General features: G+C 37.7%; 1 protein-coding gene across 1 annotated transcript; it reads left to right on the forward strand.

Moving 5' to 3' along the window:
• On the forward strand, positions 1 to 26967 carry pard6a (par-6 family cell polarity regulator alpha). Its single transcript, XM_065279062.2, has 3 exons — positions 1 to 208; positions 2979 to 3201; positions 23359 to 26967. Exons 1-3 carry the CDS (start codon positions 143 to 145, stop codon positions 24231 to 24233), a joined length of 1164 nt encoding a protein of 387 aa, XP_065135134.1. The 5' UTR covers positions 1 to 142; the 3' UTR covers positions 24234 to 26967.
• Positions 26968 to 27768: the final 801 nt, after the last annotated feature.

The following is a 27768-nucleotide window of genomic DNA, read 5'->3' on the forward strand; positions in this document are numbered from 1 at the left end:
CGCCCACAACCGGGAAAACGGCTCTAACACAAATCAGTCCGTGCTTGGAAAGCAGTACTGCGCCTTCACCGGCCGCTTACTCCTGCATCTAGTGTCACGCGCGTGTGAAACCGCCCGTGGGAATATAGGCTACGCCACGAAAATGTCACGGCATCATCAGCGGACGCCGCTGAAAAACGAAGAGAGTGTGGTGGAGGTGAAGAGCAAAGTAAGTCAATGGCATCAGTGTTGCATTGCGTGCTTTTGACAGCGTGTGTATGTAAACACCGGTGTTCACGCGGCGCTCGGCGGGTGCGCGCAATTGCGCGGCGCGTTTTTGGGGGGGTTTGGGTACTAATCCTGCCATTTAGAGAGAAACGCTGATGGTGCTGATGGGAGATTTGTGTGTATGTCAGCCTCATTGAGGTGTCTGTGTGTGATGTGTGATACACGGTTCTGGTGCAGTGTGACGAACCGTACAGATAGACAGACGTGCGCAATGAGGCGATCGGGCCCTGCTGATCAATTATACATGTTAACGAAGAGCCAAATCCCGCAGTCCTGGGTTTAATAAGATCATAAGATTAATGTAAGAGACCTGAATCATTACATAAACCTGATAAGACGCCCATATAGGAGTTTGTTTTTGGGTTGCGCGTTACGCTTCGCCAGTTTTTTATTCATTTACAAGAAATAACCAGATATTAACGGTATTTGACAGTTCAACGTTAAAATATCAATAAATAACATGTAATTATTAGGAAATATTAGGCTTTACTGATATGTAAACAAACCTCATGTGTGGGGGAGCGCATAGTAGTACTTGCTATACTGATGGTCCATCCATTAAATTAACTAATATTATTATAGTAAAAGTATAGTAATTATGGTTTTGAATAATTGATTGTCACTTATATTAATCATGAGTTTACTACAAATATCACAGTTTAACTATCATAGGGACAATGTGGTTACTATGAGTTTCCTACAGATAGTTTAAATGTTACTGGGGTAAATCCATGGTTAATTTTAGTAAGGGGTGCATGAAGCAGCCACTATAACAAACAAACGGTTATATACTGTTATTCCATCAGAGTATTTCAAGTATTTCATATGTTTACCCGTAATCACTTTTCTTATGGTCTGTTATCACTTGTTTTTGATGTCTGGTATGTTGAAATCGATTTGCTCAGTTAACTTATTGGAAAATATTATCTACAATCTGCCAAACTGAGCGGGGTATGTTTTATTATTCTTCCATCTTGAAAAATGTTAGGTAGGCAATGTGTATGAAAGATGAGAATAAAAACAAAACCGATCTACATTCCATTAAAATTACAGGCCACCATATGAACAGAAATACTGCTGAATGTTGATAGTATTTTTGTGTTATTCTTGCCTGAACTGGCTAATTGAATCATTTCAGGCCTCCTGAGGTTCTGGTTTTCATTACAGTGAGTGTATAGTGTTTGGTGACACTCTTCACATCCTAAGAGGAAATTGGAAGAAATTGTTCTCCTCTCCCTCATGCTTTTGACGGATTTCTGTCTCTGTTTTCGCTTATTCATTGTGATGACATTTTTAGAGAGCAAGTAGTTTAAGGTTTGAGTGGAACTGACGTGATGAAAATGAAGTGGAATTTTTTTAAGAACAGGCAATGTTGTCATAGTCAAAGTATGAAAGGTATGATTGTTTTTGATCGCATGTATAACTGTGGTCACGCATAACATCTCCAATACACTTTTTGTGATCTTACTTATGCCAAGTGGCTATATTGTGTAGGGGTGCACTGAATATATATTGCCCGATGATGCTTGCTATGCTTCTCAATGAATTACGGTGAAATGCCACTACATCCAAAAGCCAGGGGGCGCTCTCGTGCAGAAACTCAATATGCGCTGGAGACAAAGAACCATACACACAACACGCTCCTACAGGAAAGGGCTTAAGGATATATTTATATTGCCGTTCTTCAAACCTTTTCAGGTATTTTCATGATAATAAAGAATATGTATAATGATTATGTTTGACAAATGTTGCTTTTTCAAATGCATTTTATAAACGACTCAAACTAACAGCGATTTTAAATCGATAAGGACTTACTGATCAAAAGCCGTAGTACATGAAATGGCTAAGAATAATATCGGCTGTGCGATTCAGAATAGTTATCGGCCACATATTATTAGCGTATATCTGCATTTATCGGTGCACCCCTAATATTGTGGAATCACAGCTCAAAGTTGCATGAAAGACCATTGTCACATGTTTTGTATGAGAGTTAAATGTTATTTTATTTTACAGATCACATTTCCATATTGACAAACATGCAGGCTGCCTATGAGAGCAAGTGGTCATCTCTCTTGCTTTAGATAATTTTTTTTAAAATAGGAACACATTTTTGAAACACCTGCAATACTTTTAAATTAAAATGATTTTCAAATTGACCTCTCTTATGATTTTTAGTAGTGTATACCTCATGTCTGTTCATACTGTGTTCTCCACCATGAACTATAGTATTGAGACGAGAGGAAGTCATTGGCCTAATTTACTTCTTCCTCATAATCTGACTGAATATGTCCAGTATTCTCAACGGTGACGAGAGCTCTTGAGATGAATTCCCGATCCACTCTGTGTGGCCCGGGGAAGCTCAGTGTTTTAATGCCACTATTCTCATCTCTTTATCTCTAGTACTTGATTAGATTGACCCTCCCCTTGTTCCTCACAGGTTTTTTCACCCTAATGGCTTTCGTAGAGTTGCAAGTGCACATCAAAAAGCTTTACAGCTTCAATAGCCAATAAAATTGCCACTAAGAATCAGCTCTGAATATGAGCATGTTCATTTTCCAGACAATCCAACATACTGAAATGCCTTTTCAAGTATACACTACTATAATCTGGTAAAGGCATGATTGATCTAGCGAGCTAAGTGCTTTGCATCAAGAGCCTGTTTTTTGTTGTTGCGTCATGTAATGACTAACATGATTGTGGTTTCGCTGCAGTTTGAGGCAGAGTACAGACGGTTTGCTCTGAAGAAAAATGGGGCCGGAGGCTTTCAGGAATTCTACCAGCTCCTGCAGACCATTCATCGGATCCCGGGAGTGGATGTGCTGCTGGGCTATGCCGACATACATGGAGATCTACTTCCTATCAACAACGATGACAACTTCCACAAAGCACTGTCCTCAGCCAATCCGCTGCTTCGGATTATTATTCAAAGGAGAGGTAAGATGCTACGCTGTCTGTATCATACAAAATTATTTTCGGTTTTGGCCCCCAATGGAATGGGGGGTCTGTTTGTCCAAACCATGATAGGCAGGATATGTTTTCGAAAAGTATATGTGATGCTGGTTGTAGCAGTACAGAAATTCAGGTTCAGGCCAGGACATGGGATATTGATGTATTATAGGTACAATGTTAAAGATTTATATAGAGTCTTGGTGATGTAAAAGAATTGCATTAGTGTGTATGTGAAAAAGGGAAATTCATGCATGTAGTATGCACTGTAAGAGAGAAGCAATGATTGCAAGTACTGAAAACTGATCATTATTTGCTGCCATATGGCACTGAAGTTATTTTATTCCAAACGGAATATAAAATCATCCCAGCAGTGTGATGATGTGCATGTGGATGAGCACAGTTATGGGTTATGATGTCATGTTTTGATAGATGGGCGTCAGCACTAGGTGCCAGTCAGACCCATCTCTGTTTCATGCCTGTTATGGTACAGTGCCAGCCCTGAGGTGTTGAGTTTGATATCTGTGCGGAGGAGTGATGGATCTCTCTCTCTCTCTCTCTCTCTCTCTCTCTCTCTCTCTCTCTGCTTATCTGTATGATCCTTTGTCATTTTTTACCACCCCCTCTGCCCACCCTCCTGTTTCTTAATCATCCTTAATGTCATATAACAGTGTTCAAATCTAAATCTGAACTGTAGCATTGCAGCATTGAGGAAATGTTTGTGTAACACTATTAAGATTGTTTTTCTCATTGTCAAATCTTTCTTTCTTATTTTAATGTTCTGTTTGTTTACGCCGCCTGTTCTAATCCAATGTGAAAGGAACTGGGTACCATTGTTTTGAGTTTAAAGGGTTTTTGTAATTCAAAAGAAGATCGATTTAATTTAGTAAGAGATTAAATCTGATTAACATTGCATTTCATGTCTAACTATGTGAAAAAATCCACTATTTGAGTCTCGATTAGATAATACAGCTGTTGTTTACGAACCTTTCACCTTGTCATTTGATGTTTTGTGGTAACTCTATGTATTGTTAATAGGAATGCACAGATAGGATTTTTTTGGGCCGATACCGATTTAAACCGACAACTTCTGGCCGATACTGATATTAAACACTTGTATATAATACTTCCCCCTATTGATATTCTCGTTGCAAATGGCGATTTTGTTTTTTCTTTATCCGAGATTTTGAAGAAAGCCCAGACCGCAGACATTTTCCCGAAATACTCTAGACCGCATGGATCACGTGAATGAGTAATCTCACGTGATTAACTACGCGATTTATTATTTTTTCCCTCATCGCATGTCTGACAAACTATGATTTATACAACTTAATTTGTTTTGGGAAGTATTTAATTATTTTGATAATTATTGTTAAAAATGCTGGATTATGCAACAGACATGCAACTCATTGCCTTTATGCGGTTAATAAATAAACAATCGGTATCGGACTTTCTCGTGCTGTTGCCGACATGCCGATGGTTTCAAATTCATCAAAAATCGGCCGATCGGCGGCCAAAACATCGGTGCATCACTAATTGTTAACATTACAATCATAGGGATTTCGTCTGAAAGAGTCTAGAAACAGATGCTTGTGGCAGGTCAGATACATACAGGTGCACATGTACCGCTTTGTTGGATTGACGGTTCGGTGAGAACATCAAATGTGAGGAATGCAGTGCAAAGGCAGGTGGATTATAACAGGAACTTATGTCTTTGGTGAAAATTAGGCAGGGTGAGTTCTTTCTGAACAGGTTAGTTGTTTCAAGTGTGTGTGTGTGTAGGGTTGCCTCTGGTTTGACCTGGGGCAGGGACACATGGATTATGGCTATTCAGACGTTATTTCCACTGTGTGGTAAGTCATAAAACAAAAAGAGAGAAAAATAAGAAGAGAGAAAAAATGTGGAAAGCGGATAAACCCTTTATGCCTGTGCTTTGTGTGAGAACGAGACAGAAATAATACTTTGGTTTTACATAATCTGAATTTGCATAACAGATGGACCTCATTTTGTGTATGTGTTGTAATGACAAACATATTTATTCAGTGGTATCCAGACAAACCTTTTACACGCCCTTTGGGGAAATGTAATAAATAACTGTATTGTTACTGTAATTGATTCTGAATTTTTAATTGTTGTCAATTTAACCAAAACATTTCATTTATTCGTATATGGGGTTGCGTATGAGTAATGCAATTTCTCTTGAGTATAAAATCAAATAACTAGTAGTTACGTAACATCCAACCAAATATGTGTGGTGTTTTATTGCAAGCTTAGAGTATAACTGATGTGTGAAACCATATTAACCAAAACAGAAACCTCAAGCATTTTCAAACAATATGTTGGAGAGCAGTCAACAAACCCAGACACCAGAACTGGCACTGCTTTTGAAGAGTAGACGTATCCGGGCCAAGCATCAGAGGCAGAAGTGCATTATGGGTAGTCAGCCAAGAAATTGGCAGCCGCTGCTAAGAAATATGAGTTTACACATTGTACCAAAGTGAGTAGGAATGTGTTAAACAATTTTCCTAATGACTTTTAGGACGTTTCTTAAAATTACTGACATTTTAACACCGTTTCTCTTTTATAATGCATTGGATAGTGCCCCATTCTAAAATGCATATATGCATCAAAAACTAATCTATACATTTATTAAATGTCTTCCCAAGCGAAGCGATGGGTTTTTTGTAAGGAAAATTTTATATTTTATATTTCAAACTTTATAAACTACGGTCAAACCCTAACCCTAACTTTATTAACGAAAATAAATACCTTCCGGTAGCGCTGCCATCTTAGTCGCGTCCGCATTCAGGATGAGAGCTTACGCAGCCTACGGAGGCTACTCTGCTGCTGCTCTGTGCCCCCGCCCTCCGAATTTGTCATACGTCACTAAGAAAAGTGCGTACACTATGCTAATACTCTCTCCTGAATACAGAGGAGTCTAAGATGGCGGCGCTACCGGAAGGTATTTATTTACGTTAATAAAGTTTTAAATATGGATATTTCTACAACAACACCGCGCGGATTACCCTCAGAAGACCTTTGTTTATCATCCTGGAGCCGTTTGGATTTATTTTGTGAAGGATGGACGCACTTTTTTTTGGACTTGAAGGTTGTGGACCCCGTAACTTCACATTTAATCAACTTAAAGATCTAAAACATTTTCTAAAATATCTGAAAATGTGTTTGTCTGAAAACGATGGACATATGCAACTCGGACAGCTTGGGGGTGAGTAAATCATGGGTTTAATATCATTTTTGGCCGAACTATCCCTTTAAGAACGAACCTGCACTTTTTTGAAGGATTTTGTTTATGTAGATAAGCGTTCTCAGCACAAGTCTTGAGTCTTGTGGTTCTGCATGTTGTCAAATTTAAGGCAAAGAAATGCTCACTATTTGTGGTTGAAAGTATTAGTAAATGCCTATTTTTCTATTTAAAGTCTAAGCTGGCTTTAGATTAGCCCCTCTTTCCCAATCCTTGTACCAAACTCCAACCCCAGTGCTCAAGCACCCTGCTGTACATTTCTGGGCTTAAAGTGTGGATCTGTTTAATGAAGCCCTGTTTGAAGGACGGGGGCAAGATTTCAAAGGGGGCTTATCACTGTTTCAGCCAGGCAGTCTTGGAGGGGCTGTCAGTAGATTACAGCTTCATCTGTTCTATGGGTGAAATGTCATTTTTCTGTTGTTGTGGGGGGATTCTTTCATATTTTTGTGATCAAAGTCTGGCTTTTGCATTATGCTGTTGCATTATTATGGTGTCAGCATTAATGTTTGGTATGTAGACATCCCACAATTCTCATTTCATCTTGTTGTTTCCACAGACAGGCTTATCCTAGTCCCAGACTAAAATGCATGTTTGAGCGGCCCTAATTTAAAAAAAAAATTTAGGTCAAGAATGCACATCGGTATTGTTTTTTTTTTTGGTATGTTTGTAAAAACTAAACTTTTTGGCAATCATTTTTGGCCCACTGTGTTTAGGCATCTATGTATCTGGATTGTTGTTGTTTGTTGTTTCAAGTAACTGCTTATGAATGAATGAGTTTTTTCATACAAGCGTTTGTGTGATTTTTGACATTATGTAATTTGTGTCATACATATCGATGTTTTTTTTTTGCTTTTTGACTCCAATGACTGATGTGCTTTTTCACAAAGGAAATAAAACACCAGGAACTAACAACTGGTTAGACCCGTTCTTAGGAATGGGTTTTTTAATGCGTCATTGCAATGCTTTCTGCGTATTGTTACAGAAATGTCCACCATTTTAAAGAACTGCTGAACACATGCAACTGTTGACCTTGATAAACATTTTACATTTACGTTTAGCATTTTGGCCGACTCTTTTATCAAAATTGATTTGCAGCTTATCAAACATACAGTCCTAAAAATAAAAGTGCTTAAAATGCAATTCCACAGAAGAACCATTTTATTCCTTGTAAAATATTTTTTTTTATTGTAATACTATTAATACTATGACAAACACAGATGCTTTGAATATCTAACCATACATTTGCTAACCATATGTATGAGACAGTTCTGGATTGATTGACATGAGGATGTGATGTATCCCGTGAGCTGGTGGGATTATCCGAGGTCCCTAATTAGATCTCGACCCCACCCGGATATCTCAGACCGGGGCTTTTAGATTGAGTCTGAACGGAGTACAGAGAGAGATTGATCTGGCTTTTAGCATGAGCTCATCGCATTCGAGTGTTTGCCGGCCAGATGGGGACCAGTTATAGACAAAACCTTGCACCTTTTAGAGGACTAATGGGAGGAAGCGTAATTTTGTTGATGAATTTGGGGTCATTTTTATTTTTATTTAGATGAGAATACATAATCTCTTCTGTATCTCTGATATGCACGAGTCATTTCATTAATCTTGTTGATATAGTTTTTTAATCTTTTGATGAGGTTCATTGAGCGGCATTAAGGAAGTGTTTATCCTCAAGACAAATACATTCCTGTTTTCTTACATATGATGCAGGACATCAAAAAAACATTTGGTTCACTAATGCACTCGCCTTTTCTCCACTACTGGCTAATTCCCCATCTGACGAATCACATAATGTTAGGGAAATAATGGTGTTAGATATATTACAAATATCTTGCTTGCTTTCTTTCTTTCTTTCTTTCTTTCTTTCTTTCTTGCTTTCTTGCTTTCTTGCTTTCTTGCTTTCTTGCTTGCTTGCTTGCTTGCTTGCTTGCTTGCTTGAAGTGGGATGGGGTCTCAACTCTGTGAACAGTTTGCTTAATAAGATGACAAGCTTGAAGAAAGACCCCATGAGCCAAGAGATTTTATTTGTAGCTGTCACGTCTCAGGGGTGTATAGCCGAATATGTGTGTTTCTGTGAGGTTGAGCTAAATTTAAGAAAAACTCGTCATCTCATGTGGCAAGTGTCTGTTGAAAACTGAACTTTCCCTTTTCTCGTTTATATTGGTTGAATGAGTTTAGCACATAGCGGTGTGGCTTTGGCTAATAAGTGAGAAAAAATGTATGTGTCAGGCTGGTGTAAATCCCATTGCTACAATGCTGGTGAAAGTGATAGAATTGGAAGAATATTTCTAACCATGCAGATTTTGTATGTGCAGAATGATCTCAGGATTCAACAGCTGTTCTGCACCCCAGGGCCCTGGATTTGTGTGTGTGTGTGTGTTTGTGCTTGCACTTGTCTATGCTTAATGAGAATGCTATGTATAGTTTGCAGGGTTATCTGGTCGGCATGTCGGTGTAACATGCTCCTTGCAACATGCTGTTTTTGTTTTGACATCTCAGATGATCACATTCACATGGAAACATTGTCCTAACACCATAGCATTGAACTCCCCTGATGTGCAGAAAAAGCACATGAAGAGAGGATATTGTAGCATCTTCATGCATTTTTTAGCTACCCCAGTCTAGATCTTTCATTGTTTCACAGTTATCAGATTGTCTTTGCTTTCCTATTTAAGGATGTTTAGTGAAATAATGTAACAAAAAAGCTAAGTTATTTTAGCATGAGACTCAAAAAGGCATCTTTCTTATACAAGTAAAAAAATAATGGTGATCCCAGTTGTGAAGGTCACAACAACACCAGAAGCACCATAAACATCCATATGATTTGTGTTTAATTCCCAGTCTTCTGAAAAAAAAAAAAATACAATAGTGTGAGTACCCCACTTATGGACTACTTTTATTTTTATTTTATTTATATCTTTTTGGCCCTGACACTTTGTCAGTGACGCATGTATCATTCGTATTTTGCACCGGCGCACACCAGGTTTTTCCCTCCACAGACGCACGTCGGCAAACTAGGGAATGAACTTGCGCTCCCTGGGCGGTTCAGCGCAAAAAAGGAGGCGTGTTCCGGCGCAAACCATCCCTGATGCTATTTTGCAGTTTCAAAAAACAATTGCACGAAAAAAAAACTAATCTAAAGTTAGTGGCGCGTTGCGTGTTGTTCATTATGCTATTTTAAGGGCGCATGCTTGACCGTAATGTATAGCGTGCACAACGCGCACACACTTTGCTTATCTAATCTACACAGATGCAACAGTTATTTTTGCAAATCATAAATTGTTACAATAAAAAATATTAACACATGAGAAAAGGGGAATCATAGTGGTGAGCATTGTGGTGATAGTTTTTATTTATTGTGTGGCTGCTTTAAAAAATTCTCATGCAAATAACGATTAAAATATTTTCATAAGTTTGTTGTGTGGCTGTATTATGTTTGTTTTATGTAAATAATAATTAAAATGTTTTCATAAGAAACCTTAATGTATATGAGCTTGATTTGTAAGAGTACTTTGGGGTTGGACCTTGCTTGCGTTTCTTGGGTCCAATTTCAAAGCCCCCAAACCCTTTCAGCGGTGAGGGTGGACGCAGCGATGTCCTCTGCTGGCGTCAGGTCGTAGAGGCAGATCCACCTCCCGTTACACGGCGTGGCCGATTTATGCTGGCAAGCTTGGGATTCCCCCGTCTCCTGACATCATTGTAGCGCTTGGCGCAACGATGGGGATGCCAGCTGATGAGACAATTGTGGCTATTTCCTCCGACGCCTGTTTAACCTTCGCTGATTTGGGCGGGTTTCTCCCATCCCCATACAAACAACTTCTCTGTCTTTGACTGCTCTTACAAGAACGTGGGTCTCCTCGGCTGTGAACCACTCCTGGCGTGTGCCTGGTAAATCCGTCATAATAATAGCAACCCGCCATGGAACTTGCGCCCTTGTGTTTAAAGGGAATGTTGGATAGCGTTCTGATTGGTTTATTTGACGTTACGCCCAAACCACACCTATGAATTATGAACCTACTTCAGACCAACCCCTTATTGATTTGCGCCTGGCGCAAGAGTTATTTCTCCCGCCGGGAAAATAGCAACAGTGCCCAAGATCTGCCCACAAAGTCACTTGCGCTTTGGGCTTTGCACTTGCTTTTCAGATTGTTAAAATAGGGCCCACAGACTCTATCAATTGCCGTTATATGAAAAACAACTGCAAAGTTTTTCAGGTCTGGAAAAAGCATGGAAGCAAATAATCAGAAACTTTTAAGGTCATTTTTTTAGGTTGATTTAACCTAAAAAATAAGTTATCTGGTTACCCTTTTGACACAACTTTTTGAGTTAACTAATATTTTTAACTAAGAGTTAACTCAAAATTAAAGCAACCAGGTAACTACATTTTTACAGTATACCTAAAAGTTTTTAAATAATTAAAATAAGACAAACTTTATTACACTGTAAAATGTGGATCAACTTTACAAATTACTTTTAATAACGCTTAAAAAGTTTTTTATTCAACTTAAAATTTCATTTTAGTTTTACTGTAAAAAATATGCAGCAAGAAGTTAAAACAACTTGGTTTTGCAAGTCAATTAAACTATAATATGTTTTTGACCTGTGATATTAAAACAAGTAAAAATTGTTAAACTTATATTTTAACCTTCTAAGACTTGGTGTGTCCGCATACGTAGACATCGCATTTTTTTGTTGTTTGCATAATACTTAATTCTGTGTAACTGGAACCTGTTGTACACAAAAAATGGACAATAACACTGCTTCATATTCAAAGAAAAAGATTTTGTTATTATATTTATTGGTTCTTTCTAACCCCAAACAGCTGGAAGAAATCTAAAATGCAAGTCAAACCAAAGCTCAGGTCTTAGGAGGTTAATGTTACTATAACTTAACAAATTATGTTGATTTGACAAAAATGCTGCATTTTTTTACAGTGATAGTTGTTTACAATTGAAGGAATTTTTAAGGTGATCCAACTTTTCACATTTTTCAGTGTATATGGGTTGTGATATAATTGATACATATGCTGATATTTACCTGTTTTTCAGTATACATACTGTATGCTTTGTCTTGGTAACCTACAGTATCAGCAACTATCCTGTCGGCCAAAAGCGATCAGAAAGCAAACCAAAGAACAAAGGCTGGCTTGAGTTGAGCCGACCGGTCTGCTCCACAGGTGCATATCATACGGCCAATCGCCATGACAACCATACAAATGGAAGGAAGTGTGTGGAGAACAACAGAGTAAGAGGGAAACTCTGGAGCTAGGAATGAGACAGATGAGGAGAGACTCTGTGACTGGGATGACATTGCTCCTACTTTTAACCGTGTACTTGTTAAACTGGTTTCAGCTAATCTTAGCCTGGATTTTTATACTGGCCTGTGTGCACCACTCCCTATGTGAGGCACGCATGTTTTCTCATTCTTAGGTTATTTATAGGACCGTTTGTGAGCGAGGTTTAGGAATCTATGCTATGAAAAATTCTTGATGGGTCACGGCTACTGTACACGCGGTGGCTTACTGTTATTTGTGCTCTGTCTAAAAGCGTCCCAGTCGTATAATGTGTTGCGTTACAAGCTGAGCACACGGATGTGTTTAACATTTGAGAGAACATTTGAAATACTTGCTCGGCTAATTCACATGTGGATTAAGGAGAGAATGAGCTGTTCATATATTCATTTCCTCTGTAGTGCTGGGAAAAAGTTGTTTATCATACTTTCCATCAAGCATGACATTAGTGCAGACATCTCTATAGGAATTATCATCAGCACGCAATATAGAGGAGGACACAGGTGAACTTTTGAGTAGCGAAGAGCATTTATTTGAGTAATGTTTAGGGAAGCAGAAGCTGTGTTTCCTCATTAACTCAGGGGGGAGGAAGTGAACATGGATGGATTTTTTGTGTTAGTTCGAGAACTTCACTTTACAGTTCCACTTCAATGCAGGTGGGAGTTGTAAAACAAAAGCTGGTTTATCTTTGAGCAGATATTCGTGGGCAGGCATTCAAATAAAGATGATTCAGTGGGCTTGGACACAGTCCTGTATCTTTAAACTGATAGTTTTGACTCTACAATATGTACCGTAGCTGAAATTGTAGCTTAACAGGTAGAGCATTGTGATAGCAACACAGGTCATGGGTTTGATTCCCAGGGAACACACATACTGATATAATATGAAGAGTTTGGTTCCAAACGTGATAAATGCCATTAAAAAAATAGTTATCGCCAAAATCAGTATTGTATCAGGTCAGTATTAAAAAGTCAATTGTTCATTTTACGCAAAATTCGATATCCGGCGTGTTATTCTGTCATCTTTTCTCCCTTTTCTCGCGAGTCTTCCTTCTCTGCAGAATGCAATAAATCTAGATTAGATGGCACAGGTCACATTTACTGGCTGCGTCTCAATTTATCAACCATCGGCTAGACCAAGGTCAAACAGAAATTGCGCGTTGCGTAAATTGTACGTTAATAAAATTAGTAGTGTTAAAATGAATTTCCGTTAACGCGTTCATTTTGATAGTCTTATTAATAATACATTTTTTTTTTACATTTTCTTGTATCATATTGCTGATATGCCATAAACAGCTTGAAGACATTCTATACAGTGATTTTAGTCACGGCTGCTCATGGTTTATTTTTTATCCTAAAAAACAAAGAGCATGAGTTTATCTCTTAGGATCATTACACAGCCATCAGACAAAAGCAGGACACTTGATGTGTACGTGCAAATGCATGTGTGCTTGTATGTCAGTATTAATCATGTGGGATTACAACCAGCTCTCATCAGTCATGATGTAATCCCAACAAAACTAAAATAAGCATGAAGGTCTGAATGCGGGTACAATGAGTTCACAGTATCAATCCCAATCATCGAAACTTTGTTTATTTGCATCGTGTAATGTAAGTGGCTCATCTTTTAGTCTCAAATTTGAATAGATCTTAAACTAATGTTTGACAGTTTCATTGGGGATTCCCATTGCGGGGACCATATGGTTAAGTGTAAATCTCCAGATGGTGGTGGCATGAGGTCAGACGGTCAGAACCAGGCATGAACATCATGTCTGTCTGTGAATGCGTGTAGACAACCACACCCAAATAAATTGTTGAGTGATGAAGTAGATCAGAAGCAGATCTAGGCTCACATAACATTTAATAATGCATCAGAGATTAAAGACATTATTGACAGTTCTTTGTGATTTTATGAAATTATAAGGTTGTGGTACTCTAAAAAGCCAACACTATCTCATGGCAATTCGAATGTATTTTACAAGGTGGCTAATTCGTATTAATTCATACGATCTCATTTGTATATTTGCCCCTGTGACGTTGGCGTAAGGGGTCAATTTTGTTATTGTTTTTTATGATAATCGTACGTTTTTACATTATTAACTTCATACAAATTCATATGACTTAAATATGTAAAATGTTTTAAAATACTGTTTGCCAGTAACTTACTGTAGATTTAAATTTATGTTACTTACTGGCAACATACTTACTGGTTTGTTCAAAGTTAAAGGGACACTCCACTTTTTTTGAAAAAATGCTCATTTTCCAGCTCCGCTAGAGTTAAACATTTGATTTTTACAGTTTTGGAATCCATTCAGCTGATCTCCAGGTCTGGCGGTACCACTTTTAGCATAGCTTAGCATAATCCATTGAATCTGATTAGACCATTAGCATCGTTCTAAAAATAACTAAAGAGTTTCAATATTTTTCCTATTTAAAACTCGACTCTTCTGTAGTTACATCGGGTACTTAGACCTACGATAGCGATTACGAAATTGCAATTTTCCAGGCCGATATGGCTGGGAACTACTCTCATTCTGGCATAATAATTAAGGCGTAGTGATATTACGCACTGCCCGAAAATAGTCCCCTAGGTTACTTTCAATAGCAGGGGGCTATTTTCAGGCGCTGCGTAATATCATTGCGCCTGCTGCAGCCATGTTACAGCAGCAAAGTCCTTGATTGTTATGCCAGAATGAGAGTATAGGTCCTAGCCATATCTGCTTAGAAAATCGCAACTTTTAAAGGTGACATAGAATGATTGAACGGGGTATTTATCCTTGTTCTGTGATGTGACATGTAGACAAAAAAATTTTGTTTGGGTCTGTAATGCCTTAGAAGCTTCCTAAAAAACCTCTCTCAGATAGCTCTATTAGGGTGGGGGATTTTAAACAAGTGGTTTTGCACCTATTTAGCTCCCCTTACTGGCTTAACTTGCAATCTCATTACTGATTGGCTGACTTTGCTGCCACTCAAAAAATTTAGCCAATTATTTTAAAGTGGAGGGGCAGTGAGATGCCTGTGATGTCATAAGTATCAGTTTTTCAGATTGGGCCGTTTTCTGGCTGACATTTCTAAAAGAGGAATTTCTATGAGACTGAGATGTTTAGCATGTCTAGCACTTTTTGTATGTTAGTGAATGCGGCTAGACTACCATTATTCAACAAAGACAAGGTAAAAATGGTTTTTCATTCTCTGTCCCCTTTAATTTTCCATCGGTCTTAGTACACGATGTGACTATAGAAAAGGTCAAGTTTTAAATAGGAAAAATATCGAAAATCTTTATTATTATTTTTTTGCGCGATGCTAATGGTCTAATTAGATTCAATGGATTATGCTAAGCTATGCTAAAAATGGGAGAGCTGGAAAATTGGCATATTTCAAAAAAGTGTAGTGTCCCTTTAAATGAACATTAAACAATAAAAAAAGAGGATTTCTGGTTCCCAGAATGCTTTGCATGAGACTATTATTTTATAGTTTTAAAAAAAATATTGTTTAATGTTCATTTAACTTTGAGCAAACTGTTGCCAACATGAATTAAAATTCTTGTGGGATCAGGCAGAAATAGCCTACGGTAAAATTAAAGGTAGGTAACGAATAACAGTAAAGGACAGTTTCCGGCCACTAGGCCATGAAGGTAATGAGATCCAGATGAAGCAGAGAAAGAAAGATGAGATCCACGTGAACACACACGTGATGTAGCTGTGACACCTGCTGTCTTGTAACATCATCAGGTGTCTGATTCTCTCTAGCCAAAACCAGCTGCTCTCGACATCTTGTTTTATTTATTTTGACAAGCTTGTCCACCTGTGCTTTGTACTGGTCTTCAGCCTACAGAGAGACTGACCGAAACAGCACTGTCCAAAAATCTGGGAAAAAATCTGGGATGTTTTTGAAGACCAGAGCATTTGTACCTTGGGTGAATATAAAAAGTCATGCTTAGTATTCCAATTGTAACCCTGTTTGTGAAATCATAACCTTACCTGGTCAATATATAAAGATATAATTATTCTATTACCAATTAAGCAAATTAAAGCATCAATAGTGTTAGATGTACAGTACATTATCGTCTTTAACACAATAGCACACGTTGAACTAATTAATGATTTAATTGCTTGGCGTTGGTCGAATTGTTTTTGTATTAGATGCATTGTCTCTCGATAAAGGACCTGTATCACATGAGCACATGGCCAAACACACAGCAGCTGTTTCTGCTTATAAAAGACTCCATCTCTACATTCAGCGTGATATATGACTGTACTAATAACCTACCAATGTACTGTGCAGAGTTACAGTCAATAAGCCGTCCAGCCTTGCCATAACATAACATTATTAGGTGTTAATGCTTGGTAAATAAGCTATCCTATACTAAAATAACACACTGCCTGGAGCTAGTGTCACTGAGTCAATAAACGATCCGGTTCTATAATAATATACTTCAGCAAGGAACTGGAGAGGAAATAATGATTCTGATAGCAATTTGAGAAGAAATTAGGTTTTGCTGAACGGTTCTCGTACTTCAGTGTTATTTATTGTAGTAGATGTGAGTTTTCTACAGTATTCATGTGATGCAGTACCTGTGAGAGTGGAGGAACTTCATACATCACATAAACAGCTGGTTAGAAGTAACTAACAAGTCAAGTGACGTTTGTTCTCTTGGTTAATTTATTTTGCAGTTGTCACTTGGTTTGATATTTTTGACCCATTTATTTATTGTACACTTAAATTATAGAGAGCATATCAACGGTTACAATAAAAAAATAATGTTCATGATTATGATGAACAATCCTGAGCTATTTATTTAGTAACTGGTTATGTGTCTAGTCTTCAGACATAGATGTTTCAAAGGGCTTCTCCAGTTTGCTGTCAGGGGAGTGGAGATTTCTAGTCTCTCTTTATGTTTGTAATCCAGAGAGCAATGTTCATGAAGCTCAGTTCAGTCTGTGCCTGTGGGCCTTAAGGGGTTCGCACACCGGATGAGAAGCGCTCATCGCGTCTAGGACAACTCTGAGGTATCGTACACTGGAAGTGCACATTAAATTGCGCAAGCTTAGTCAGATAGAGTCTACTTCAAAATGCAAACGTTTACGTTAGCAGCCAATGTTAATCGTTAATAACAATTTTGGACAATTATGATGTTATTTCATGTGGCGCGACAGGGATTTGAGGGGTGTCCAGCGTCACAGCCGACAGCCACCGCCAGGTGCCACTGGTGTGCGTACATTCATAGAAAATAATGAGTTCTGTTTTTAGATTCATGGGTCGATGCGCGCTGCGTTTCTCGTCCAGTGTGCGACCCCCTTTAGGCGCCATACAGGAGGTTTTAATGTTTTTATTGTATTTTTCGTGTGATAATGAGAAAACTTTCACTATAGTCAGGTGTTGGATTGTGAATACATCTTTCACTGTCATTTAGACAAGATTCCTGAAATGTTTTTCACACTTCAGTTACAGAATCTGTTTCAAAAGAGTTGTGAGCTTCAGTCTGATTTGAATGTGATAAAGCAAAAAAATACAGTCTATTGCAAAATAATATGAATATGACACGGCTTCGCTGACTGCTCTCAAAAACCTCTCTAAAAACTAAATGAAAATTATACATGTTGATTATTTATGCATTTGGCAGAAGCACCCCTCTAATTTTCAGAATAATGTGAGAACGTGTCATAAAGTGTTTTTCATTTCTTTAATCTTTTAAGCACTACATTTATCAAACTGTTTTATTTCCCATTCCCTTTCTAGTTTTATTAGGTTAACCAATGGATTAAATTTATGTTAAAATTTAATGAAAAATTATGCAAAACCACATTTTAAGGCAGGAAAAATGTGTTGTTGTTGTTGTTGTGGATGCAATAATTTATTTAAAAACCCTCCGTTTTTGGGATAACACAGGATAACAGTTTTGCTTTCTCCGAAGGGTAAACCGCAAAACCCCCTAAACTTAAAAAACTTCAGATGAACACCTCCTAGATTTCCCCTCTTATGAACTAATTCATATTATGTATTTCAATGCCTAAAGCGTTAATACCCTACAAATCAGCTGCTACAAGAAGGTCAACAGACGAACTACTAAGCAAAATAATTTAATTGTTACATCATTTTTAAATAAATATGCATCATGTTTTCATGATTTGAAAACTAAATTACAGTGTAGTAGAGGACTTACAAGATATACAGACAGTTTACTTTAGGTACTTTAACAACTCCACTTTATAACTTTGTCTAATGCTGTTAGTAGTAATTGGTGGACTAGTGGTGGTTATGGATGCCCCCCTCCAAGCCTGAGGCCCTAGGCATTTGCCTGCTCTGCCTATATTTGATCCAATGCTGTTGAAAATATCCCAGCATTTGTTTGTGCTTTTATCTTTTCTATCTATGCTCTACCAATTGAGCTGCAGGAACTTTTTATAAGGATAACGAATCCTTAAATTTGAGTACGTACTTAAATTAAATTGATATTATTACTGACATGGTGTTTATATGAAAACATATTAATAATAACATATATTCTAATCTATGTGTATTGTATATATTTAATCTTGTTTTACGTGTTTTCTTTTTCATTTCTAGCTGGCAAAACAGTGCAACATTGTAAAAAACAGCGCTATAAACTGAGCTGAATTAATCTGCTAAATGTCTTTGTAATAAGTGATGACTTTAATAAAAAAGAAATTATAAGCAGGATTGGGGGTGAACAAGGGACTCATACGTTGCAAAAACAAATTCTTAAAAAAAGTCTTCCCCTGTCTGCATGTGGTTATATACTATCTTCTAGTTTTTCGGACTAACTTAATTGGATAAATGGTTTAGTAATGTTGTTATTATGGTCAATCGCAAAGTCGAAAATGCATTGCAGTCGGACTGAACCCAACCAAAACTCCCTCACAACACTCATCTGGCAGGTTTGCAGCAGTAATGTGAGGTTGCCATGGAAACGTATTGCACATAAGTGGGGTCATTTGATTACTTGTATTTTGTGGTTACATGACATGCAGGTTAAATGATTAATGGTTGTTTGGGATGGTTGCTATGGGGGGATTGAGTGGGTTTTCAATCTCGACGTAGACTGCAATGAATCGGACATCATCTGTTGTGCGGGTGAGCGAGAGAGAAAGAGAGAGATCTGGGATGGTATGTCTTAATCAGCCCTGAGAGCCCAATGCATTAGCCTTTGCTCTCTAAGCAATACATCACATCATTTACTGTAACTAATTACTTTAGTGTTTACCAAATACATTCATAGATCTCATATACACACATAGACTCTACCTGCATGTCTTTACACAACAGGATGCCGAATTTTAAGGCCCAAGAATGTTGTTAGACCTGCTGTAGACCCTAAAGTCACCTCCATTATCCCCAATCTCTGACCTGTCTGTCTAGAAAGTTCCCTACTTGACTCCCACTACCCTGTATGACCCGGCTCTCTCACTCTTCAGCCCTTGAGCTGGTTTAATATCGAAAGCTGCCGTGCTCTCTGTGGGTGTCCTGGCACTCAGACTAATGTACAGAGGCAGGCGGGGAAGCTTTGTGTGTTGCATACTATATAAGCTTCATTTCAACTAATAGCCTTCATAAACACTCACATGTAGGCGGTCACAACCAATGCACTTCAAGACACAAACACACTATGACTGTGTCCTTCATAAGCATGGCCATGTATTTGAGCATCGGGGTCAGAGGTCACTGCCCATCACTTCGTCGGGGCCCTGGGGTCTGGTGATAATTAATTCGATGTGAGCTGGTTATTTATTGTTTTGTTCTCTGAAGGCTCTCATACAGTCTATTTAATGTAATTCCCTATCATGAGATCTCTACTAGAGGTGCATTCTCGGCTGGGTTTATTTAATATATGGCACAGATGGTTTGAAATTTTCATGTTGTAGATTGTAAGATCATTTTACATTTATGGGTCAATGACGTGACATTAATTATTTTGTGTCCGTATGGTTCAATTAAACGTAAAAGGGTTAAAATTTGCATACATTCTCTTTTTTGAGGACGAAGTCTAAAATTTCTGGTTTTATTTCATTTTGAAAGAATATTTGGGGATTATTGTAAAAATGTGGTGTAACTGGTTTGTGTCAATTGGTGTAACTAGTTTTTTATATAAATATAGTCATAAAAAAGTGGAATGAAATATAATCATCTAGTTTAGTGTAATATGATTTTTTTAGTGCTTGGCAAAGATTAATCAAGATTAATTGCATACAAAATAAAAGTGGATTTTTTTTGCATAAGATATGAGTGTGTGCTGTGTGTTATTATTATGTATATATAAATACACACACATTCATGTATGTATTTAAGAAACATTTTCATGTGTATATATATTTATTTATATTTTTATATGTTATATATTATATATAAACAAAAAATGGATATATAATAAAAATGTTCTGAAATGTATATTATGCAAAAATGCACTTTTATTTGGTATGCGATTAATCTTTGCCCAGCACAAATTTTTTACAAACATTTTTACATAATTTGTCGAAGATTATTTTGAGCTGTATTCAGTATGTCAGGACAAATATTAATATTAAACGCATTAAAATTTACATTTGGAAATAAATGAAGAGTTTGGTTCCAAAACGCAATAAATCCATTTTGACAAATTTCGGTAAAAACATGTTTTCTATACCAAGAAGGTGACAAGATGAAAACCACTATTTTCTGTTACAAACTTTCACATAGCATCTTTAGGTTATAAAAACATAAAAAATTCAAATCCATAACTTGATTTTCAAAGATTTATTATAAAAACGGATTATTTTTTCCACAAAATGCAATAAATCCATGACAAGTTTTTATTCAAAATGCTATAAATCTATTGAATCAATCGCCTTTATAAATGTGCATTCATCTTTGCCATGTTATATTCATTTAGTTGATTAGTTGTACACACTAATTAAAAATATAAACAGTAATGTCATTAATCAAAACACTTATGATATTAAGAACACTGTTATTGCTGCAGTTATACTTGATGTCGTCGCTTAACGTTTTTCACAGCGATCAGCTGTAAAATGTTTTGGTCCTGCTCGATTTTCGTGGACTTTGAGTAACATTTTGGAAAGTTTTTCATAAGATCCCCTGGGGTCAATGTGTTATCATGACAGAAACTTGATGCTGTCAGCCCGGGCAAACAAGCACCCGTCTACCGAGTGCCTCTTGCGTAAATTATTAGATGTTGATGGCTTACGTTTCTTTCCCGTCACAGAAAACCATCACAGGTTTATCAATGCTATTAAAGTATTATTTTGTTTTTGTTTGTTTGGTGATCACGAAGTACATATAGTAGATGAGGAAAACTAGGATTCCGTGTACTCAACGCTCTACAGCAGTGGTCTCCAACATGGCGCCACTTTATTTATTATGACTCAACTTGTATTAGCCTAGAAATCTAGACGCAACCCTAGCGGCCGCAAAATATATTTGCTGCCAGGGTTTAGTCTAGGCACTCACAATACACTTAACAGCTCCAAAAAACAAAATTTGGTCAGGCCAATCACATCGTGTGTAGCGTCTGTGGGGCAGGCTTAACTTGATGACGACAGAGCTGCAACGGTTCCTACTTGAAAACAAAGAATGGCATTATCGTTTTCTAGTAACAAAAAGGCTATAAAAACTCTAAATGTATGCACACTTTTTGATGTTTTTATATAATCTTGTTTCGATTTGCTTTCTTTGAACCCCTGGATTTTCTTTTTCTTTCCCTTGGCTTTCTATTTTATTTTTCTTCAATGATGCATTATTGTTTTCACCTGTGTTTTATAAATATGTTTATCATAATAATAAAAAAAAACAAAAAAAAACAAAGAATGGCTGCTGCTGCTGGCGAACAGCTTTCTTTTGAAGCGGCTTTGGCCGCGACTCTGGAGGACTTTGTTTTTCTTTGAGAGAAGAGCAAATAACCCTACTGAAGTCCTTTTTAAGCAAGAAAGATGTGTTTGGAGTTTTGCCGACTGGTTACGTCACCTTCTTCGTTGCTCTGATTGGTCATAGCGCTATCCTATTGCGTGCAGAGGCATTTTGAGGGACAACCTTATATCCCGCCCCTTGCATTGAGCCGTTTGTGTGAAGAGTTGCCAGACCTTACATCTTGATGTAGGTCTGGCTAACCAGGCTAAACTTGTATACTTAAATGTTCTGATTTCTTTGTATGAATTCAATATTTGGCTTTATGGCTACATATGGTGGAAATTTTGTGTCAATAGCCCACTTAGAAATCCCCTTACTGATAAAAATGCTGATGTGTCAAATACTTATTTTCCCCACTCTGTTAACATTTTAAACAATGATAAAACATCTCAACAAGTAAAATAAAATCAGTAAAAGAAAAATTGAGTGGACTATATCAAAAAGTAGCCCTCCAGATTGTTTTATCTATTGTGGTAGCCCTTGCTTTCAAAAATGTTGGAGACCCCTGGCCTACAGGAACCCATTAGCAAGCAACCTTACAGCAACGCCCTGGCAACCACCCAACACTGTTCTGGCAATACTGGACAGCCACGGTTATCTTGTATGTTTGTTTGTTTATAGTGCTATAGAACTGCGCACACTACAGAAAAGCTCATCGCACACCCGCAGTTTAATGTTAGTCAGCAGACTAAAGGGAAGGTGTTGATGACTTCCTGATATTTTGCTCCCAGCAGGATTTGCACTCTGCTAATCACGAAAAGACTCGCACACCAAACCCCTGCTGCTTTTTAAAAATAACCAAAAAAAAAAACTTTCCCTATTGACGCATCACCACCCACCACAATTTCTTTGCTATATTTTCTCTCAGCTACCTGCCTGTCAGTTGAAGCAAGTCTTGTTTTTGTCTATTTCTAGTCGAAAACACATCGGCTGTGAATGTTTGGATGTTTTGTACAGTGAATACAATGTACTTGGAGAGAGGCTTTGATTCATCCGCCTTATATCTGTTTTGATCAACTTTGCTTTTTCCAAACGTGCTTGATATGAACAGTCATCAATATTATATTAGATCCATTCAGAGAACGTTGAAAATAATGAATTTAAACGTGATTTATAGGGGAAGAGTTTTATAAATGAGGTCACTCTGTGATTCGGGCAGGACAGATGGTGAAAGACAGTGAAGGTCTTTGTAGATCTGTTTGAAATTCATTTTTAGGACTAGGCAAGAGTGTCTTATCCCGCTGATAGATCTGAAGTGTGCAGTAAATCTCTCTAAATTTGCTGGACACTGCAAGTTTGTGTGGAGATGTAAGAGGTGGAGCTGTCTGCCCTTTATGACTGAATGATTAAATGGAAAAAGATCAAAGCTTTTTTAAAGTCCCCCTTTTATTTTTTTGCTCCTGTATAGCTCAGTGGTAGGGCATTGGGTCGAACCCAGGGAAAGTATATTCTGGAAAAATGTATAGCTTGAGATGCACTGTAAGTAGCTTTGGATAAAAGCATCTGCCAAATGCAGAAATGTAAATGTGAGCTTTTCCTATAAATATATAACTTTGTTATAATCTGTATGTTGGGCCACACGTCTGTAAGATGTGTTTTTTGTATTCATATGATTTATTTTAATGTATAAACTTTAATATGCCTCTCTGTCTCTTTCTCTTAAGATGAAGATGACCCCATACCCTTCCCCACCGGGTCTCTCCAAAGAAGAAAAAAGGGCTTAGCAGGTCTGCGTCAAGCACAGCAAAAGTCCAAACCGGCACTGCTCATCGGCCTTCCGCAGGATTTCCGACAGATCTCATCTATCATAGACGTGGACATCTTGCCCGAGACGCATCTCCGTGTCCGTTTGCACAAGCACGGCACCCACAAACCTCTTGGCTTTTACATTCGCGATGGCATCAGTGTCCGCATCACTCCCCAAGGCGTAGAAAAAGTTCCCGGCGTCTTCATCTCACGCCTTGTAAAAGGTGGACTGGCGGAAAGCACGGGATTGCTTGGAGTGAACGATGAGATTCTGGAGGTTAACGGCATTGATGTGGCGGGGAAGTCACTCGATCAAGTCACAGACATGATGGTTGCCAACAGCCACAACCTGATTGTGACGGTCAAACCCGCCAATCAGCGCAACAACGCGATGCATCGTGCGAGCAAAACTTCGGCAGGCAACAGTTCAGTTGGCTCGGTGGGCTCCGCCCTTTCTCATGACTCCGCCCCCAGTCCCGCTTCACAGAACGCTAGCCAATACAGCAACAGCGTGGCTGAGGGAGATAGCGATGACGATACAGATCTCATCATAGAGAACGACAACCTGCCTTCGTACACGCCACACCGCATGACTAATGGCAACGGCGTCCAATCAGGGGGGTTCGCACACAGGCCAATCCCACAAAGTGTTTCCTTGCCCAGTAGCAGCTCTTTATCAGACAGCAAGGCTTCCTTAAGCTCCCTGACCACACCTACACACAATGGCAGCCCGACCAAGATGAGCAGCAGTCAGGAAAGCATGCGAGAGGATGGGAACTTCATTACGTTATGAGGAGTAGGACGCAGTATGGCGACTTTATGCACATTTACACAAAATGAAGGAACTTACTATTATAATTATTATTATTTTTTGCCATTACTGTCACGAAACTACATACTGTTCATAAGCCGGTGTACAATTTAGCCGGCGACGTGTGATGACGCATGTGACGCTCATCTTATGGAAGTGCCTTATGGCTCTCCACTTTTCTCGCCTTAGTGTATGTTTGAACGACTGTATTCATTTCGCACAACCCCAGACTCAACAACGGACTCAACAACGGACTCAACAAGTCGTTCAGCTCACAATGACTGTGAATATAATGCGCTAGATACTACTGGATGCCTGATGTTGCTGTTTGCACATCTCTGAGGATGTAAGGGGATGACGTCACCTCTAGGAAAGTGATTTGTCTCTTACTGTAGATTCAGCTCATTTTTTATAATCCCTCTTGCATTGATATTAATAATGATGGATGAAGAAGATAATGGTGAAAGTACAGGGGTAGGTTGCTCATATCACCTCATACTGATATAATAACCATGGTTTCTGTTACTCAAGATAGCCTCCAAATATCTGTTCTACGTGATGATTCAAAAGTGGTGTCAAACTTTCCATCCGCACAACATAAGACGGTCACAGAAAGTGTTGCATTTGTGAATCGGCCTTACACTGAGACAGCAATTATTTATTTTCCCTCTCAGTTTATACTGTAACAGTGCATTTGTTAAAGAGCACATTTTTAATCACCATTTACATCATTCTGATTGCAAAAATTTGGTTTTTCATATGTATGGATAATTTTAAATATCTGTTCCTTTGTTCCCATCTTCTGTTGCATTTTCTCAAATGTTTTTAATCTTAAAACAGCTTCGAACACGTTTGCTCTTCTTAAGCGCTCTTAAAAATGGTGCTAAAATGTACTAAAAGCTCATAATCATAGGGAAACATTTTTAGCACTTTATAGCACCTCTGTTGAACCATAAGTCGTGCTAAAGCATGACAATAGCACCACTTATGGTTCAACATAGCGCAATATCACAAATAGCACTAAAAGTGGTTCTTGGCTCGTAATCATAGAGGAACCATTTTAAGTGCCATATAGCATCTGTGTAGCACAGGTGTAGAACCATATTGTGCTATGTAGAACCATATGTGGTGCTATATGACCCCCGTATGGTTCTTCATAGGTGCTATATATCACTTAACATGGTTCCTCTATGATTATGAGCCAAGAACCACTTTTAGTGCTATTTAGCAGTTTGTTTTTAAAAGTGTATGGTTCTACATAGGTGCTGTTTAGCATGGTTCCCCTAATTACGAGCCAGTGGACCACTTTTGGTGCTATTTATTTAGCACCATTCTTTTTAGAGTGGTTCAATTCATATCTTATGTTTATATCTTAGGTCAGTCCTCTTTAATCCATTCTCCCCTCCAGAAATATATTTAATTGGCACCAGTTTGTCGCAACTTCAGAAAAACTCGACCTCTTAAAGACTCGCTCTGTCAGTTTCTTCTGTGTGCGATATCTGTTTTTCTGTAAGAAAAAGCAAATTCCTTTCATGTTTGGAAAGGCCAGAATTCTGCACTTTGGGACCTTTTTCACACAGTTCATGCCTGATTGCAAAAGCTGTGAGGCTTTGTTTGCCATGGTGTGTTCAGTCGTATTTTTTAAGTATAATCTTACAGAAATGGCACTGAGGTAGATACTGTCAGACTTGGAGCTAAATATTGGTTTCTTTAATGTCTAACAGACCCAAGCACTGAACAGCCAATGGTTTCCCAGGTGAATGCTTGTTTAGACTGTAGAAATACCTGCCTCAGGACTTCCAGGGCTTCAAAGGCTGTCTGTCAAACCATGCGCTATAGACAGAGGCTATTTTTTATTTTTTGTTGCAATGTCCTTGTGAGGAAAAATTATATCTAGGGATAAATCGAGTGAATGTGCTACTAATATATTTATTTAGTTTTTGATAGACATGCCAAGTTCTACATATTTGGTTTTTGAAGTAGGCATTGGTGAAAGTGGATTTTTCCATGTCATTGGATGGGCGTGATGGAAGAAGGTGTGGGCTCATCTGCGTTATCTGGTTTAACTTGATCGGCATAACAAATGAGGTGTAATTTTACCGCAAAGCTGACATCACTAAGGTAGCCTTGAGTGTAAAAACAACATAGTTTATATGAACCGGTCTAGACATAACATCTGCACAACTGACACCCTTTGACTCATAGCAACATTGTTATGAGCAATCAATGAAAAGTAATAATGGAGGATGATTTTGAAACCTAAAGAAAGAGATTTTTGGTGAAACGTGAGTTCAGTACAATCCTGAATTAAGTTTTATTGTTGATTTCTGAAGAGAAAACGTATTGGTCTACATCTAAACAATTTTTCGAACACACAGAACAGCACATAATCGGAGCACTAATAATACCACATGAGCATTAATTTTTTGTGTATGTAAATGTATATGTATAAATAGAAATATTAAATGATGGAGACTTTTGTATACTAGGAGCCCTTTTTATAAAAAGAGCATTTTATATATATGTGTAAAATATGGAAAGTATTTTTCTTATTCTTGTACTTTTGTATGTATATTAGAATTCTGGAGAGGAGGTTTCTATTTCTTATCAGTATCGTGAACAAAAGAAATCTTTAGAAGCTTGTGTTTTTATTTTAATCTGATGGGTCAAGGTGTACAATACTGTGAATGATATATTATGATTATAAAATGTTCTATCAAGATAATAAAAGTATTTAAAATGAATGTTTTTTTTCTGATTTGAAATGATTACTTACTGCAGTACACATAGGCTACTGTATGAATCAAATATGAAGCAATTAGTGAGGTTGCTCACTTCTAATGGTCTCATCATAATGAACAACTTGTTTCGTCCTAAAAGTTATTATAAGCTTATTAGTTATAAAAGGGATAATGTATTGTTACATTTGCTTGTTTTGCATTATACCACAGTTATTTACCTCATAAGTAAGCTAAGGCAGTAGTTCTCAAACTTTTTTGGCGTGCCCCCCCCCCCCCCCCCCCTAAAAAAATGTATGACATAAAACATGCTAAAACATAACATTTTAATTAAACAAAACTTAAAAAATACAATGTAGTGCTGTTGGTTAGTAGGCTTATTTTTCTGAAGTTTAATTACACAGAATTCATAATAAATTAATGTATTTTATAAAATGTCATAAAACTGGGCCCCCCCCCCAAGTGGGCCACGACCCCCAGTTTGAAAATCACTGAGCTAAGGATCATTAAATATTGATTTGAAATATTTATTTGCTCATTTTTAACGAATCAGACCTTCCGTGAGAAAAACACGTTTATTTTTGGATAATATAAAGATCATAAGACAAGACGTTCAAATGTTACGAAAACGATATTTGGTTCAATAATTAAATAAAATGTCCAATGTGTTATTAAAAGACATATTTATATTTAATTTTGTGTAATTAAACTTTTTCTGTCAAAATGATTCGCAGCATCCGGGTTACCGTGTGTTATTATTTTTGTCGCAACAAGCCAAT

Source organism: Paramisgurnus dabryanus, chromosome 9 (genome assembly GCF_030506205.2).
Source record: "Paramisgurnus dabryanus chromosome 9, PD_genome_1.1, whole genome shotgun sequence".
NCBI lineage: Eukaryota > Metazoa > Chordata > Actinopteri > Cypriniformes > Cobitidae > Paramisgurnus > Paramisgurnus dabryanus.